At 39.8% G+C, this 18,693-nt stretch overlaps 1 protein-coding gene across 1 annotated transcript in view; it reads left to right on the top strand.

Moving 5' to 3' along the window:
- Positions 1 to 17,914, top strand: part of LOC117524913 (methylmalonic aciduria and homocystinuria type D homolog, mitochondrial-like) — a 65,519-nt gene extending 47,605 nt beyond the window's left edge. Inside the window, 4 exon segments of the mRNA XM_034186729.1 lie at positions 11,870 to 11,956; positions 17,442 to 17,496; positions 17,499 to 17,663; positions 17,701 to 17,914. Of these exon segments, the coding sequence (XP_034042620.1) occupies positions 11,870 to 11,956; positions 17,442 to 17,496; positions 17,499 to 17,641 (285 nt within the window). The 3' untranslated portion in view covers positions 17,642 to 17,663; positions 17,701 to 17,914.
- Positions 17,915 to 18,693: the final 779 nt, after the last annotated feature.

Raw genomic sequence — 18,693 nt, 5'->3', positions numbered from 1 at the left:
CAGTGGCCCTGGACGGGACTCCACCCGCGGTTAATAACAGCTTAGCGGGCGCAAGACCTTCGACTCCATCGGTGGTGCTGACGGGGGAGCTGACACCACCAGCGGACCTGGACAGGACCCTGCCCACAGTTAACAACAGCCTAGCAGTCGCGAGGCCTTCAACTTCATCGGCGGTGCTAGTGGGGGAGCTAGCCCCACCAGCGGCTGACGATGAACATTCCACCGTCAATAGTGGATTGCATACACCGATTCAGACCAGTAAGAAAATAAATCAGGACGTTAAAAATATGCATATAGCGACTACAAAACAGAAAGCAACAAAGTTATTTCAAACTGTTAATCATGCCAGGGTTTTATGGGATCGAAAGTTAAAACCAAAGGGCATATTTGGGGGGCACATAAATATTAGAAGCATATTTTCAAAAGCGGAACAGCTTCAACATCTTCTGTCGGACTCAAATTTAGACTATCTGTGTCTCTCAGAGACCTGGTTAAAACCTCACTCCCCCTTAAGTCACATAATGGTACCTGGATACAAAATATATAGAAACGATTGATTAAATTGCAAAGGTGGAGGGGTTATGATATATGTCAAAGAATATTTGCAGTGTGAACAACTGGACTTACCCAACAACAATTTAGAATGTATTGGTGTAAAATTTACATTATCACCTGAAATGTCTTTTCTTGTATTTGTCCTCTACAGACCACCGTCCGCTAAGGAAGATTTCTATGATGACCTGGGTCAATTGTTTAAAAAATTATAGTGCAAAAGAAATGATCCTTTTGGGGGATTTCAACTTAAATTGGATGGACAAAAGAACAAGAAAGAAATTGAGTGACGTGCGTTAAATATCAACTGTCACAATTAATCAATAAGCCTACCCGAATCACCAATAAATCACAAACGTTACTGGATTTAATTCTTAGTAATAAAGTAGACCGTATCTCTAAAACATACAATTTAATAACTGGAATGTCTGACCACAATCTTACATTAGTTGCACGTAAATTATCCCGATTTAGGACTAAAAATCAAAATAGAGAAATAAAGGTAAAATGTGTAGATATTATTCCAAAAAGAAACTTAGAACCTTTGGAAAATGATCTTGGGCTGATTAACTGGGATGGAAAAATTGTAGGACCCTATTGTGAAGACGTGGCAAATCAAATAATAAGTACAATCCAAGACATATTGTCTAGATACAGGAAGACAGTACCAATAAAAGATAAAAAGCAAAATACGAGGGCTGTCAATAAAGTAACGGTCCTTTTTATTTTTTTCAAAAACTATATGGATTTCATTCATATGTTTTTACGTCAGACATGCTTGAACCCTCGTGCGCATGCGTGGGTTTTTCCACGCCTGTCGGTGACGTCATTCGCCTGTGAGCACTCCTTGTGGGAGGAGTCGTCCAGCCCCTCGTCGGAATTCCTTTGTCTGAGAAGTTGCTGAGAGACTGGCGCTTTGTTTGATCAAAAATTTTTCTAAACCTGTGAGACACATCGAAGTGGACACGGTTCGAAAAATTAAGCTGGTTTTCAGTGAAAATTTTAACGGCTGATGAGAGATTTTGAGGTGATTCTGTCGCTTTAAGGACTTCCCACGGTGCGAGACATCGCTCAGCGCTCTCAGCCGCCGTCGTCAGCCTGTTTCAAGCTGAAAACCTCCACATTTCAGGTTCTATTGATCCAGGACGTCGTGAGAGAACAGAGAAGTTTCAGAAGAAGTCGGTTTCAATCAATCAATCAATCAATTTTTTTATATAGCGCCAAATCACAACAAACAGTTGCCCCAAGGCGCTTTATATTGTAAGGCAAGGCCATACAATAATTATGTAAAACCCCAACGGTCAAAACGACCCCCTGTGAGCAAGCACTTGGCTACAGTGGGAAGGAAAAACTCCTTTAACAGGAAGAAACCTCCAGCAGAACCAGGCTCAGGGAGGGGCAGTCTTCTGCTGGGACTGGTTGGGGCTGAGGGAGAGAACCAGGAAAAAGACATGCTGTGGAGGGGAGCAGAGATCGATCACTAATGATTAAATGCAGAGTGGTGCATACAGAGCAAAAAGAGAAAGAAACAGTGCATCATGGGAACCCCCCAGCAGTCTACGTCTATAGCAGCATAACTAAGGGATGGTTCAGGGTCACCTGATCCAGCCCTAACTATAAGCTTTAGCAAAAAGGAAAGTTTTAAGCCTAATCTTAAAAGTAGAGAGGGTGTCTGTCTCCCTGATCTGAATTGGGAGCTGGTTCCACAGGAGAGGAGCCTGAAAGCTGAAGGCTCTGCCTCCCATTCTACTCTTACAAACCCTAGGAACTACAAGTAAGCCTGCAGTCTAAGAGCGAAGCGCTCTATTGGGGTGATATGGTACTACGAGGTCCCTAAGATAAGATGGGACCTGATTATTCAAAACCTTATAAGTAAGAAGAAGAATTTTAAATTCTATTCTAGAATTAACAGGAAGCCAATGAAGAGAGGCCAATATGGGTGAGATATGCTCTCTCCTTCTAGTCCCCATTAGTACTCTAGCTGCAGCATTTTGAATTAACTGAAGGCTTTTTAGGGAACTTTTAGGACAGCCTGATAATAATGAATTACAATAGTCCAGCCTAGAGGAAATAAATGCATGAATTAGTTTTTCAGCATCACTCTGAGACAAGACCTTTCTGATTTAGAGATATTGCGTAAATGCAAAAAAGCAGTCCTACATATTTGTTTAATATGCACTTTGAATGACATATCCTGATCAAAAATGACTCCAAGATTTCTCACAGTATTACTAGAGGTCAGGGTAATGCCATCCAGAGTAAGGATCTGGTTAGACACCATGTTTCTAAGATTTGTGGGGCCAAGTACAATAACTTCAGTTTTATCTGAGTTTAAAAGCAGGAAATTAGAGGTCATCCATGTCTTTATGTCTGTAAGACAATCCTGCAGTTTAGCTAATTGGTGTGTGTCCTCTGGCTTCATGGATAGATAAAGCTGGGTATCATCTGCGTAACAATGAAAATTTAAGCAATACCGTCTAATAATACTGCCTAAGGGAAGCATGTATAAAGTGAATAAAATTGGTCCTAGCACAGAACCTTGTGGAACTCCATAATTAACTTTAGTCTGTGAAGAAGATTCCCCATTTACATGAACAAATTGTAATCTATTAGACAAATATGATTCAAACCACCGCAGCGCAGTGCCTTTAATACCTATGGCATGCTCTAATCTCTGTAATAAAATTTTATGGTCAACAGTATCAAAAGCAGCACTGAGGTCTAACAGAATAAGCACAGAGATGAGTCCACTGTCCGAGGCCATAAGAAGATCATTTGTAACCTTCACTAATGCTGTTTCTGTACTATGATGAATTCTAAAACCTGACTGAAACTCTTCAAATAGACCATTCCTCTGCAGATGATCAGTTAGCTGTTTTACAACTACCCTTTCAAGAATTTTTGAGAGAAAAGGAAGGTTGGAGATTGGCCTATAATTAGCTAAGATAGCTGGGTCAAGTGATGGCTTTTTAAGTAATGGTTTAATTACTGCCACCTTAAAAGCCTGTGGTACATAGCCAACTAACAAAGATAGATTGATCATATTTAATATCGAAGCATTAAATAATGGTAGGGCTTCCTTGAGCAGCCTGGTAGGAATGGGGTCTAATAAACATGTTGATGGTTTGGATGAAGTAACTAATGAAAATAACTCAGACAGAACAATCGGAGAGAAAGAGTCTAACCAAATACCGGCATCACTGAAAGCAGCCAAAGATAATGATACGTCTTTGGGATGGTTATGAGTAATTTTTTCTCTAATAGTTAAAATTTTGTTAGCAAAGAAAGTCATGAAGTCATTACTAGTTAAAGTTAATGGAATACTCAGCTCAATAGAGCTCTGACTCTTTGTCAGCCTGGCTACAGTGCTGAAAAACCTGGGGTTGTTCTTATTTTCTTCAATTAGTGATGAGTAGAAAGATGTCCTAGCTTTACGGAGGGCTTTTTTATAGAGCAACAGACTCTTTTTCCAGGCTAAGAGAAGATCTTCTAAATTAGTGAGACGCCATTTCCTCTCCAACTTACGGGTTATCTGCTTTAAGCTACGAGTTTGTGAGTTATACCACGGAGTCAGACACTTCTGATTTAAAACTCTCTTTTTCAGAGGAGCTACAGCATCCAAAGTTGTCTTCAATGAGGATGTAAAACTATTGACGAGATACTCTATCTCCCTTACAGAGTTTAGGTAGCTACTCTGCACTGTGTTGGTATATGGCATTAGAGAACATAAAGAAGGAATCATATCCTTAAACCTAGTTACAGCGCTTTCTGAAAGACTTCTAGTGTAATGAAACTTATTCCCCACTGCTGGGTAGTCCATCAGAGTAAATGTAAATGTTATTAAGAAATGATCAGACAGAAGGGAGTTTTCAGGGAATACTGTTAAGTCTTCTATTTCCATACCATAAGTCAGAACAAGATCTAAGATATGATTAAAGTGGTGGGTGGACTCATTTACTTTTGAGCAAAGCCAATAGAGGCTAATAATAGATTAAATGCAGTGTTGAGGCTGTCATTCTCAGCATCTGTGTGGATGTTAAAATCGCCCACTATAATTATCTTATCTGAGCTAAGCACTAAGTCAGACAAAAGGTCTGAAAATTCACAGAGAAACTCACAGTAACGACCAGGTGGACGATAGATAATAACAAATAAAACTGGTTTTGGGGACTTCCAATTTGGATGGACAAGACTAAGAGACAAGCTTTCAAATGAATTAAAGCTCTGTCTGGGTTTTTGATTAATTAATAAGCTGGAATGGAAGATTGCTGCTAATCCTCCGCCCCGGCCCGTGCTACGAGCATTCTGACAGTTAGTGTGACTCGGGGGTGTTGATAGCATTTTATCTGGATATTCCACTGTTAAAGGAGATTTTTTTAATGAAAGACGTGCGGACGGGACACAGCCGCCGCGACGCTCCGCCACAGGAAAAACACCTCTGTTGAAAGCCTTAAGGACAAGTTGGAACATGTCCTGCCTGTTAAACAATTTCTCATATACTCACTCCACTGAAAGCCATCAAAAGCCGCCTGGATTTTACAAATGGTTATCAACACGGAGGTGTTTTTCCTGTGCCGCCGCACCGCGTCGGCTGCATCCCAACGCGCGGATCCGTCCGCACGTCTTTCATTAAAAAAATCTCCTTTAACAGTGGAATATCCGGATAAAATGCTGAAACCGACTTCTTCTGAAACTTCTCTGTTCTCTCACGACGTCCTGGATCAATAGAGCCTGAAATGTGGAGGTTGTCAGCTTGAACAGGCTGACGACGGCGGCTGGGAGCGCTGAGCGACGTCTCGCACCGTTGGAAGTCCTTAAAGCGACAGAATCACCTCAAAATCTCTCATCAGCCGTTAAAATTTTCACTGAAAACCAGCTTAATTTTTCGAACCGTGTCCACTTCGATGTGTCTCACAGGTTTAGAAAAAATTTTGATCAACAACGCGCCAGTCTCTCAGCAACTTCTCAGACAAAGGAATTCCGACGAGGGGCTGGACGACTCCTCCCACAAGGAGTGCTCACAGGCGAATGACGTCACCGACAGGCGTGGAAAAACTCACGCATGCGCACGAGGGTTCAAGCATGTCTGACGTAAAAACATATGAATGAAATCCATATAGTTTTTGAAAAAATAAAAAGGACCATTACTTTATTGACAGCCCTCGTATATCCTGGTTAAATGAGACCTTGAGGCAAATGATGAAAATTAGAGATATGGCGTTAAAATTTTTTTTTTAATCAGGCCGGAATACAGATCACATAGTATTTAAAGGGATGAGGAACAAAGTAACATCAGAACTCAGGAAAGCTAAAGCGAATTTTTTTCTAAATAAAATAAAAGAAGCAAAAGGCAATAATAAAGCCTTATGGGAAACACTCAATAAATTGATGGGCAAAGATCATCAAAAATGTGAAATTACACAAATTAAATGTTGTAATGAAATTTTTAATGATAGCATAAGTATTGCAAATAATTTTAACACATATTTTATTAATTCTATATATGAACTTAGCCAAAAATTCACTCCAGTGTATCCCAAAAAACACTAATAACAGATAACCCAAAATTGAACCTATGCTTAACTAATGAATTTCAGGTAAAAAAAAATTTGGTTTCTGACAAATTCAAAAAGCAAAGACATCTATGGAATAGACTCTGCGCTCATTAAAAAAAATTATGAATACTTAATCAAACCACTAACAAGGTTAACGAATCTTTCAATTGAACAAAATTCTTTTCCAGATAAAATGAAAATTGCAGCAATAATTCCTATACACAAATATGGTAATAAACAAGAAATGGAAAATTATAGACCGATTAGCATTCTTCCAATATTTTCCAAAATCATAGAAAAGGTAGTGTCCAGGCAAATAATTGACCATCTAGAATCAAATGCGTTGTTACATCCTATGCAGTTTGGTTTTAGAAAGTACCATTCTACAGAAACAGCCTGTAGCTATCTCTTGGAAAACATAAAATCAAATTTAGACAAAGGAGGAGTTGTTGGAGCAATTTTCTTAGACTTACGCAGAGCGTTCGATACCGTAAATCATGAACTTCTCTATTCAAAATTACAAAGATTCAAACTATCAGAAAACACAATAAGTTGGTTAAAATCTTATTTATCAGGGTGAAATCAATGTGTCAGAATTAATAATGTAGTATCTGAGATGAAACTGTGCAATATAGGTTTACCACAAGGGTCAATTTTGGGCCCGGCATTATTTTCTTTATATATAGATGATTTACCTTCAGTATGTGACAGTGTGAGCATACAAATGTACGCAGATGATACAATAATATACACACACGGAACAAATATGACTGAGGTTGTGAGCAAACTAACTATAGCCATGGGAAGAGTTTCTACCTGGCTTCAGGAATCCTGTCTAACATTAAACTTGGAAAAAACAGCAGTCATGTATTTCACTATTAAGAATAAAACAACAGTATATCCAAATATTATCATCAGTGATCAAATTATAAAAAATGTAACTGAGTTCAGATATTTAGGGCTTACATTAGATTCAACTCTGTTTTAAGAAGCATATAAAAAAAGATCTCAAACACTTTGAAATTTAATTTAGTTACTTTTAAAAGCATAAGAAATACATTAACAACAGAGGCTGCAAAATGCTTTCTAAATGCAATGATAATACCTCATTTTACTTACTGTATAACAAGTTGGGCTCAAGCAAATCTAACAACGTTAAGACCTTTGGAGTCCCTGTATAAAAGGACTCTTAAAATCCTTGATCAAAAAAGTATTCCATCCATCCATCCATCCATCTTCTACCGCTTAGTCCAATTAAGGGTCGCGGGGGGCTGGAGCCTGTCCCAGCAGTCATAGAGCGCGAGGCGGGGTACACCCAGGACAGGACGCTAGTCTGTTGCAGGGCCACAAATAGACAAACTAATACAGACACACCCACACACACACCTACGGACAATTTTAAAGAATCCAATCCACCTAATCCGCATGTCTTTGGATGTGGGAGGAAACCGGAGCCCCCGAGGAAACCCACGCAAACACGGGGAGAACATGCAAACTCCACACAGAAAGGCCACGGGAACTGAACCCACAACCTTCTCGCTGTGAGGCAACAGTGCTAACCACCAAGCCACCGTGCTGCCCCAAAAAAGTATTCAATATCATCATTGTCATATTTTGAGCAAATATGCTATGCTCAGCTTTAAAAATTTTATCTTTTTCCATGAGGTTCAAATGGTATACAGAATAGTTCATAATCAAGCTCCGCCACCTCTCAAGAACTTCATTCACCTGTCCTCTGATACAACAACAAGGGTAACAAGAGCAACCACTCGGAGGCAGTGTACCATTCCCAAATGTAAGACTGCATTTGCACAATGGACATTTCTTACAGAGCCACAAAGAAGTGGAATATATTATCAGAAGAAATAAAAACACAACCAGACTTTAAGACATTTTCTGTAAGGTAAAATCATGGCTTCTTCAAAACCAAAGATGTAGGCACTAAATATATAGCACTGCTAAAGGTAACACTGAACATGTGTAATAAGTATTCTGATTCTATATAGAAATTGAGAGATGAACTGTATGAAGGGTGAATATTTTTTACAAGTGTTTTGATATTGTACAGTAATTGAGAGGTGTAGATGAATTTATGAATGTCTTGACAATTTTGATGTTTTGATGCTGCATGTTATGATTGACAGGGATGAATTATGAATGGTTGTTTTAAACGTTTTGATATGGCACAGTATTTTAGAAATGAATGACGTAAGAATGAATTTAATATTATATATTTTATGAATTTAGTATTATATATTTTGTAGGTTTGTTTGTGATGTATTTAATAGCCCTATGTGTATCCCCCTGACCCTCAAGGACTACAGATGGAAATTAGCTGTTGCAGCTACAATCTGGTACAAACATCTCTGCTTGATGAGCATAATGTAATTGTATGCTGTCCTTGTACAAATAAATGGAAATGAAATGAAATTCAGAAGAAACAGGTTGTTAAAACAAAGTCCCAACTGAAGACTGAATGATTGTCCTTCTGTCTACAAGAACGACAGGGCTGTGATGTTCAAAGAGTCCCTTTCATCTGAAAGAATGTCTTTTCCATCATGGTGAAGATCAGAGATTGCTTGGAGGTTATGAACAATGTCCCACTGTGACATGAGTCTATTTAAGACCGTGCCTTTTTCTTGCATTGTGATTCATCTGAGTTTCGCAGTGTCACTCAAATCAAATCAAATCAATTTTATTTATATAGCGCCAAATCACAACAAACAGTTGCCCCAAGGCGCTCAGAGGACATTTGTGTGATAAGGCAGACTTAAGGGATGGTTTTATCAGATGTGCTGCAGCAAGGCTGAATGTCTTATCAGATGCCTTTCACACTGAGCATGTCGTAACATTTAGTTATTAGAAAGGTTACAAGTGGTCAAACAGAACATTTAGTTAACAAAAAAGCAACATGTATCATTTTAGTTTCACAGTTCCTCCCTTTGATCATAATATGAGCAATCAAATCATAACAAAATAATAAATCAAGCACTATATACAAATGAGAACATAACATGGTATTTGCATTGTCACACTTTTGCAACTTTAAGACAACGTGTCATAGGGTTACATTCTTCAGAAGGTTACTGTTTTTGTAGAACATTGACATTTGTGGTTACAGGAGTGAGAGGAAGCAGGAAGCATTTTCATCAAGAAATCATTCTCCCAAGTTTCTGTCTCTGAATCTGATTCTCCTTCATTCCGTGCAGTTATACTTGTGGATTTAGATAAAAGCATACAGTGGGGAAAATATGTATTTGATCCCCTGTCAGTTTTGCAGGTTTTCCCACCTACAAGTCTGTAATTTTTATCATAGGTACACTTCAACTGTGAGAGACAGAATCTAAAAAAAAGAAATCACATTGTATGATTTTTAAATAATTAATTTGCGTTTTATTGCATGAAATAAGTATTTGATCCTCTACCAACCAGCAAGAATTCTGGCTCTCACAGACCTGTTACTTTTTCTTTAAGAAGCCCTCTTATTCTGCACTCTTTACCTGTATTAATTGCACCTGTTTGAACTTGTTAACTGTATAAAAGACACCTGTTCACACACTCAATCACACTCCAACCTGTCCACCATAGCCAAGACCAAAGAGCTGTCTAAGGACACCAGGGACAAAACTGTAGACCTGCACAAGGCTGGGATGGACTACAGGACAACAGGCAAGCAGCTTGGTAGGACACCAGTCTGTCGCAGATTTTGACAAACAACCTCCTTGCCTCAGTAAGAGCACTGAAGATGGGTCATGGCTGGGTCTTCCAGCATGACAATGACCCCAAACACACAGCCAGGGCAAGTAAGGATGGGCTCCATAAGAAGCATTTCAAGGTCCTGGAGTGGCCTGGCCAGTCTCCAGACCTGAACTCAATAGAAGATCTTTGGAGGTTGCTGAAACTCCAAACCTGAAAGATCTAGAGAAGATCTGTATGGAGGAGTGGACCAAAATCCCTGCTGCAGTGTGTGCAAACCTGGTGAACAACTACAGGAAATGTTTGACCTCTGTAATCGCAAACAAAGGTTACTGTACCAAATATTAACATTGATTTTCACAGGTGCTGAAATACTTATTTTCAGCAGTAACATACAAATAAATTATTAGAAGAAACACAAGATGACTGTCAATCTCCCTCCCTGCAAGATCTCACTTTGTGGGGTAAGCAGAAAAACTATCCATAAAATCACATTGTATGATTTTTAAATAATTAATTTGCATTTTATTGCATGAAATAAGTATTTGATCCCCTAGAAAAACAGAGCTTAACAATTGGTGCAGAAACATTTGTCTGCCATTACAGAGGTCAGATGTTTCCTGTAGTTCTTGGCCAAGATTTCACACACTGCAACAGGGATTTTGGTACACTCCTCCATACAGATCTTCTCCAAATCTTTCAGGTTTGGAGTTTCAGTTCCCTCCAAAGATTTTCTATTGAGTTCAGGTCTGGAGACTGGCCAGGCCACTCCAGGACCTTGAAGTGCTTCTTACGGAGCCCCTCCTTAGTTGCCCTGGCTGTGTGTTTGGGGTCATTGTAATGCTGGAAGACCCAGCCATGACCCATCTTCACTGCTCTTACTGAGGGAAGGAGGTTGTTTGACAAAATATCGCAATACATGACCCCATCCATCCTCCCTTCAATACGGTGCAGTCGTCCTGTCCCCTTTGCAGAAGATCACCCCCAGAGTATGATGTTTTCACCCCCATGCTTCACTTGTCAAGGAGAGAAATAATGTGGGGTGGCATTTCGCATGGTTAGAGGATAAATCGTATTATAATGTTTGCAGGGAGCACTTGGATTCTCTGTAGACTAACATGCAAGCGATGTTGGGCATATGTGAGACTGACTCACTTTGTCCTGTATACTCTACTGATGATCGGATATTTTTCAGATTAGGTTGTGGGCCTGCACAAACTATACATTTACTTAGGTTAGATTCTAAAACAGTTTTCTGCTGCTACAGTTTCTTCCTTGTCAAATTGATTCATTCAATTTTGCAGGTTATTGAGCATTCTTCAAGTATTCTTTCTTGAGGTACTGGAGTGTATCACGATAATATAGGGATGATTGCAAAGAACAGGAAACCAGAGAGGAGACACATGACCTTACCGTTGGGAGGATGTTGATGCTAAGATATCTGCGTCCTTTATCAAGCTGGCTGCTTTGGCTGCTGTTCATTGTCGTACTATCCATGATAAAATCATCCGGAATATCAATATTGGGACCAACACACACTTCTTGCCTTTTCATCTTTTCCTCTGTGGACCGTTCTTGGGCTGCGCGCGTGCTATGGCGTCATTTGTTTACGCACAGACGGCTGGTATGCCAATACTCGTTCACTACTGTGGGCGGGTATAGCCAGGTAGCGTCGACGTAAATCTATGCTACCGGCCTAGCAACGCCTCGGTAAAGTGATAATAATGACTAATACTTGTCAGGATGCTGTGCTTGCTCTACTACTTCTATAAATAGAATTGCTGTGCCTCTGTGAAAGTGATGATGTGCAAAATATCAAGGGTCCTTATGTTAATCTTAGGTTTTTGTCAATTCTTTTAACGTGTGTAATTCCTTAAATAAATTACAGAATACTGTGTGCCTTTGGAGTGGATGGGCTGAAGGTGGAGTTTTGAAGGTGGATTTGGAGATTATTTTCAGCGCATTTAATATGTTTACGTTCCATGGTAATTGTGAAAAACTGAACAAGAATTGAAAGTGACACCTGTTTTATGTGTATGTTTGTATGTCTGTGTGTATCTTTGCAGTTTGTTGTCGGAGCCCAGGAGATCTGCTGTGCCTTCCAGAAAGAAGGGTTCTGGGCTGATTTCATTGATCCATCATCAGGACTGGCAGTAAGTTGAGACACTTAGGTGGGGGATAAACTGCTTTAAAAACACACAGGTGTATTATAATGTACTGAATGTGGCCCTGCGACAGACTGACATCCTCTCCAGGGTGTATTGTGCCTCATACCCTCTGACTGCTGGGATATGTCCAGCCCCCTGTGAGCCTTGATTAGAGTAAGCACGTATAGAAAATGGATGGAGGGATGTTTAGCTGCCTGGGGACTTTGACCTTTGTCCTCCTGGGAGAGTTCTGGTACCGCATGTCTTAAATGATGCAGGTGCATCAAAAAGAATTTGAATATCTTGAAAATGTTTAATGATAAATGGACTGCATTTATATAGCGCGTTTCCATCTGCATCAAAGCACTTTACAAATAATACCTCACATTCAGCCAGATGTGAGGGTGCTGCCTTACAAGGTGCTCACTACACACCGGGAGCAATAGGGGATTAAAGACCTTGCCCAAGGGCACTTAGTGATTTTCCAGTCAGGCTGGGATTTGAACCGAGGATCTTCTGGTCTCAAGCCCATCACCTCCCTGTTTAACATTTTTTGTCAATTGTTCAGAAAGTGAACATTTTATATATTAGATTTATGTTATATGTTATATTCATAATAGTCACTCAATTGTCAAGCATTTTTTTAGGTTACGGTTTCGGATTCATCATCACATCCTGACGAAAACGTATCCACATAAAGATATCATTTTGGAAAGTGACGTCTGAAAAATACTTTAGTTCCTTTTTGTGGTCAAAGAAACGTAGCATTTTAAAGAAGTACCTCTGTGATTTGTCTGTTCTTACTGCGTTTCTCAGCCTGAACCAGAGAATGCCAGCACTTTGTGCCACAACACGACAATTAACTTATTATAAAAGTTGAAAGAGCATCTCATTCATTCATGTCAGCATTAATCACAAACATCAGCTGATTCTTCAGTATTCTGCACACAGTAAAAATAATCCCATGATCCACCAAGGCAAAAATAAACTAAAATTACTCTTTGGACTCTGTGTCTATGCGTACGCATGTTTGATGATGTGCTCGTCAGTATTTACATGTTCCACCTGCCAAACAAAAGGGTTCTGCTGACGGCAGAAACGCAAACCAAGCCAGACTTAACCGCTCTCACCTGCACCATACTGTGCTGTACCGACCCAGACCGCTCAGTGGAACCAGAACAGTCAGCATACGCTGGCTAAATCGTCAAGGTATGACAGCTGCATTAACGTATTTGACGTATCCAGTACATATTCGTATTCGGCACATTTTTCATATGTCGACATATGCTGGCTAAATTGTCAAGGTGTGGCAGGGCCCTAAGAATCAGTCGGGTGGCCATTATAACCCCAACCTTAATTATGGCAAAGTCATATAAAGATGCCTTTGGCAACTCTGTGTGGTCTACTAATAGGCACAGCCTTGGAGCCTTAAGTTTGTCCGCTTTGGTTTCACTCAGGAAATGGTGCTCATCGTATTGAGAAAAATCACCACATGGAATTCTTTGGTTTTCACCCGTTTTGTTTAATAAATAAGTAAATAAAGGAATACTAATTTGACTTTGACTGAAAACAGTCATAAAATGGACTACCAGCAAGGCTCTGTTTGTGTGTGTGTGTGTGTCAGGGATATGATTCAGTAAGAGAAATCAGAGGAAAAGTACACCCTCAGCTGAAGGGTTCTTGGTGCTCTAAGATGCATTTTCCACTATTTAGAGCAATACATTGATGAAAGTTCACGAGACTTTCATGATACGAGATTTGAGAAAATTTTGTGAAAATACAGCAGTCTATTTGTTAGCAAAGTTACAGTTACACATTGTGACAATCCAGTAACTAAGTGTCCACGCTTAATGATGAAGTGAGACAGAGAAGGATTTCCACTCAATAAAATGGGTCAAATCTACAACCCTAATTCCAATGAAGTTGGGACGTTGTGTAAAATGTAAATAAAAACAGAATACAATGATTTGCAAATCCTCTTCAACCTATATTTAGTTGAATACACCACAAAGACAACATATTTATGTTAAACTAATACTAACTTTGTTTTTGTGCAAATATTTGCTCATTTTGAAATGGATGCCTGCAACATGTTTCAAAAAAGGTGGGACAGTGGTATGTTTACCACTGTATTAAATCACCTTTCCTTCTAACAACACTCAATAAGCGTTTGGGAACTGAGGACTCTAATTGTTGAAGCTTTGTAGGTGGAAATCTTTGCCATTCTTGCTTGATGTACAACTTCAGTTGTTCAACAGCTCGGGGTCTCCGTTGTTGTATTTTGCACTTCATAATGCACCACACATTTTCAGTGGGTGACAGGTCTGGACTGCAGGCAGGCCAATCTAGTACCTGCACTCTTTTACTACGAAGCCATGCTGTTGTAACACGTGCAGAATGTAGCTTGGGATTGTCTTGCTGAAATAAGCAGGGATGTCTCTGAAAAAGACATTGCTTGGATGGCAGCAATGGGCACTAACACACCCCCATACCATCACAGATGCTGGCTTTTGAACTGTACGCTGGTAACAATCTGGATGGTCTTTTTCCTCTTTTGTCCGGAGGACACGACGTCCATGATTTCCAAAAACAACTTGAAATGTGGACTCATCATACCACAGCACACTTTTCCACTTTGCATCTGTCCATTTCAAATGAGCTCGGGCCCAGAGAAGGCGGCGGCGTTTCTGGATGTTGTTGATGTATGGCTTTTGCTTTGCATGGTAGAGTTTTAACTTGCACTTGTAGATGTAGCGACGAACTGTGTTAACTGACAATGGTTTTTGAAGTGTTCCTAAGCCCACGCGGTAAGATCCTTTACACAATGATGTCGGTTTTTAATGCAGTGCCACCTGAGGGATCGAAGGTCACGGGCATTTGATGTTGGTTTTCGGCCTTGCCGCTTACATGTACAACCCCTGGCAAAAATTATGGAATCACCAGCCTCGGAGGATGTTCATTCAGTTGTTTAATTTTGTAGAAAAAAAGCAGATGACAGACATGACACAAAACTAAAGTCATTTCAAATGGCAACTTCTGGCTTAAAGAAACACTATAAGAAATCAAGAAAAAAAGATTGTGGCAGTCAGTAACGGTTACTTTTTTAGACCAAGCAGAGGAAAAAAATATGGAATCACTCAATTCTGAGGAAAAAATATGGAATCACCTTGTAAATTTTTCATCCCCCAAACTAACACCTGCATCAAATCAGATCTGCTCTTTAGTCTGCATCTAAAAAGGAGTGATCACACCTTGGAGAGCTGTTGCACCAAGTGGACTGACATGAATCATGGCTCCAACATGAGAGATGTCAGTTGAAACAAAGGAGAGGATTATCAAACTCTTAAAAGAGGGTAAATCATCACGCAATGTTGCAAAAGATGTTGGTTGTTCACAGTCAGCTGTCTAAACTCTGGACCAAATACAAACAACATGGGAAGGTTGTTAAAGGCAAACATACTGGCAGACCAAGGAAGACATCAAAGCGTCAAGACAGAAAACTTAAAGCAATATGTCTCAAAAATCGAAAATGCACAACAAAACAAATGAGGAACGAATGGGAGGAAACTGGATGTCAACGTCTGTGACCGAACTGTAAGAAACCGCCTAAAGCAATGGGATTTACATACAGAAAAGCTAAACGAAAGCCATCATTAACAACTAAACAGAAAAAAACAAGGTTACAATGGGCTAATGGAAAAGCAATCGTGAGACTGTGGATGACTGATGAAAGTCATATTCAGTGATGAATCTCGAATCTGCATTGGCAAGGTGATGATGCTGGAACTTTTGTTTGTGCCGTTCCAGTGAGATTTATAAGAGTACTGCCTGAAGAGAACATGTAAATTTCCACAGTCATTGATGATATGGAGCTGCATGTCAGGTAAAGACACTGGGGAGATGGCTGTCATTACATCATCACTAAATGCACAAGTTGATATTTTGGACAATTGAAAGGATGTTTGGGGATGATGAAATCATTTTTCAAGATGATAATGCATCTTGCCATAGAGCAAAAACTGCGAAAACATTCCTTGCAAAAAGACACATAGGGTCAATGTCATGGCATAGGGTCAATGTCAACGAGCAGATCTGATTTGATGCAGGTGTTAGTTTGGGGGATGAAAATTTACAGGATGATTCCATAATTTTTTTCCTCAGAATTGAGTTGATTCCATATTTTTTTCCTCTGCTTGGTCTAAAAAGTAACCGTTACTGACTGCCACAATCTTTTTTCTTGATTTCTTATAGTGTTTCTTAAAGCCAGAAAGTTGCCATTTGAAATTACTTTATTTTTGTGTCATGTCTGTGATCTGCTTTTTTTTCTACAAAATTAAACAACTGAATGAACATCCTCCGAGGCCGGTGATGCCATAATTTTTGCCAGGGGTTGTAGAACGTTCTCCAGATTCTCTGAATCTTCTGATTATATTATGGACTGTGAATGATGGAATCCCTAAATTCCTTGCAATTGAACGTTGAGAAACATTGTTCTTAAACTGTTGGACTATTTTTCATGTAGTTGTTCACAAAGTGGTGATCCTCACCCCATCTTTGCTTGTGAACAGCTGAGACTGTGGATGCTCCTTTTATTCCCAATCATGACACTCATTTGCAAATCATTGTATTCTGTTTTTATTTACATTTTACACAATGCCCCAACTTCATTGGAATTGGGGTTGTATGCCTGGTCTCCCCCATGCCTTCTGACAAACTGTTGCTGAAATTGTACTTTTTTTTCTTATGGAAAATACTTCCACTCCACCATGAAGCTCAAATGGTTATTTTCTGTGAGCAATAAACCAGATACTTAGATTGTCCAATGACTGTGTACACAAATGGCTGTAATTCTTAAATGGTTGATGCAATATTTTTGTTAGTTCAACCCTGGGGTGTGCAGTTGTTTGTGGGGTTGTTGCAGGCTGATGTTCCTGTGGTTTCTCATGTGGGGGCATTGTGTTGTTTTGGGTTCTGCCAGGCATTGGGGCTGGATGTTTGTGTTTATGTTTCATGCTCACAGGGCAGCTTCATTCCTGCATGTAAGGGATAGGGGTCAACTGTTCCATGAGTGGCTGGTTTGTGGTCCTCATGGTTTGTTCTTGGCTCCTGCTGGCATGAAGTCATGGTCCTGTCCTGTCCTTTACATATGTCCTCCCAACATGGGCTGAATGCTCTGTGCCAAACCACTCAAAAATTAACAGTTGTTCCCCCCCCCCCACTTTCCATACACGCGTTTTGCTCTCTATGCCCTCCACGGAGTGACACCATAGTAACTGTAGAGCTTCAGGGTGGTCCTACAAGCCAAACACTTCAGGTTTACAGCTTTACCATGTTTTACCACAAAGGCCTATTTTTTTGTCTTAATCTGTCAAACACTGATAAACTGAGAAACCTAGCTTGTGATCCATGAACCTCAAGATTGTTGACATTGTTGGGTCAGGGATAGGATTGTAATTTCAGCTGGTTGACCTGTTTATGTGTTTCCATGCAGTTCTTTGGCTCTTACACCAACAACACGCTATTTGAGACAGATGAGCGTTACCGTCACCTGGCTTCCAAATTGAGGATCTGGGCTGCTGCAGAGTGATCTCGCACTGTTTGTGGGGGACTCATGTGTTTGTCGGAACAATATTCACCAGTGCGCCACCCAACAGCCTCAACATGCAGACGCTGCAGTGCAACGCCACGTAAAGCATACGTGTGTGTATTTGCTTTATGGACATACATATATATATATATATATATATATATATATATATATATATTATAATGAATTCAGCCTTCTAAAATATGTTTTCCAGGGAATAAAGAAAAGCACATTATGTTGTCTCTGATGTTTATCTGTCCCACAGTGGTCTTTAGTTGGACACTGTCTTTGTCTGTTCAGTGTTCATATAACATGTCCAGAAGTAAATACAAATGCACCAATTTCACAACAGAATATTTAATAAAAAGTCTGAAGTTGTTAAAGGAAATGATTTCATATGTTCATATGTAAGTGAAGTCGAAAGAAAAAATGTTTGTGTGAAACACGTCAAAACATGTTGAAAAATGTACAGAAAATAATCACTTTTACAGCCAATTCCTGCAATCACGTTCTGATGGATATACAAACATTATAAACAATCAATACTGCAGGAATGTGAAACTTCTGCGGAATCAGATTTCTGTGATTTAGTGGTGCAACGATCACAGCTGATCTGGGATCTGTATGAATGTATTTATCCAGAATGGGTTATAAATGGGTGGAGTATAGGTCAGTGTAAATAAATAGGTGGAGAGGTTATCTCCACACTGGGTTGGGAAAATGACCTCTGAAAATAATTTAATTCCTTGTCCTGGCTGAAGAAAAGTCCTTCTGTGACACCGGCAGTTTGCACCACAGTTGATCCATCAGGTTACAGCGCCGGTTGTGGCTGTACCGATCCAGGACTGGCACGGTCTCCTACAGGTTTAATCTGTTGATTGGGTGTTTGTGGTGGTGTCTTTGTATCAGAGTTTGTGGACCAGTCCGCCCCCATTTTTCGGGCCTTTTCAGTCCAGGGGTAATGAAGTACTTTTGTCTCTTGGTTTCCTGCCCAGTTTGCTCCTGTGGGCTCTGCACTTTTTCCGGCTGATGCCTCCCGCCCGGTGAATGGCCTTAAATCATAAATGGGCTGTATTTATATAACGCTTTCCCATCTGCATCAGACGTTCAAAGCGCTTTACATGTTTTTTTTTTTTTTTTTTTTTAAAGCTGTCGG

This window comes from Thalassophryne amazonica, chromosome 14, assembly GCF_902500255.1.
Source record: "Thalassophryne amazonica chromosome 14, fThaAma1.1, whole genome shotgun sequence".
Taxonomy (NCBI): domain Eukaryota; kingdom Metazoa; phylum Chordata; class Actinopteri; order Batrachoidiformes; family Batrachoididae; genus Thalassophryne; species Thalassophryne amazonica.
The sequence above is the reverse complement of the archived record's forward strand: the minus strand, read 5'-3'. Positions and strand labels throughout refer to the sequence as shown.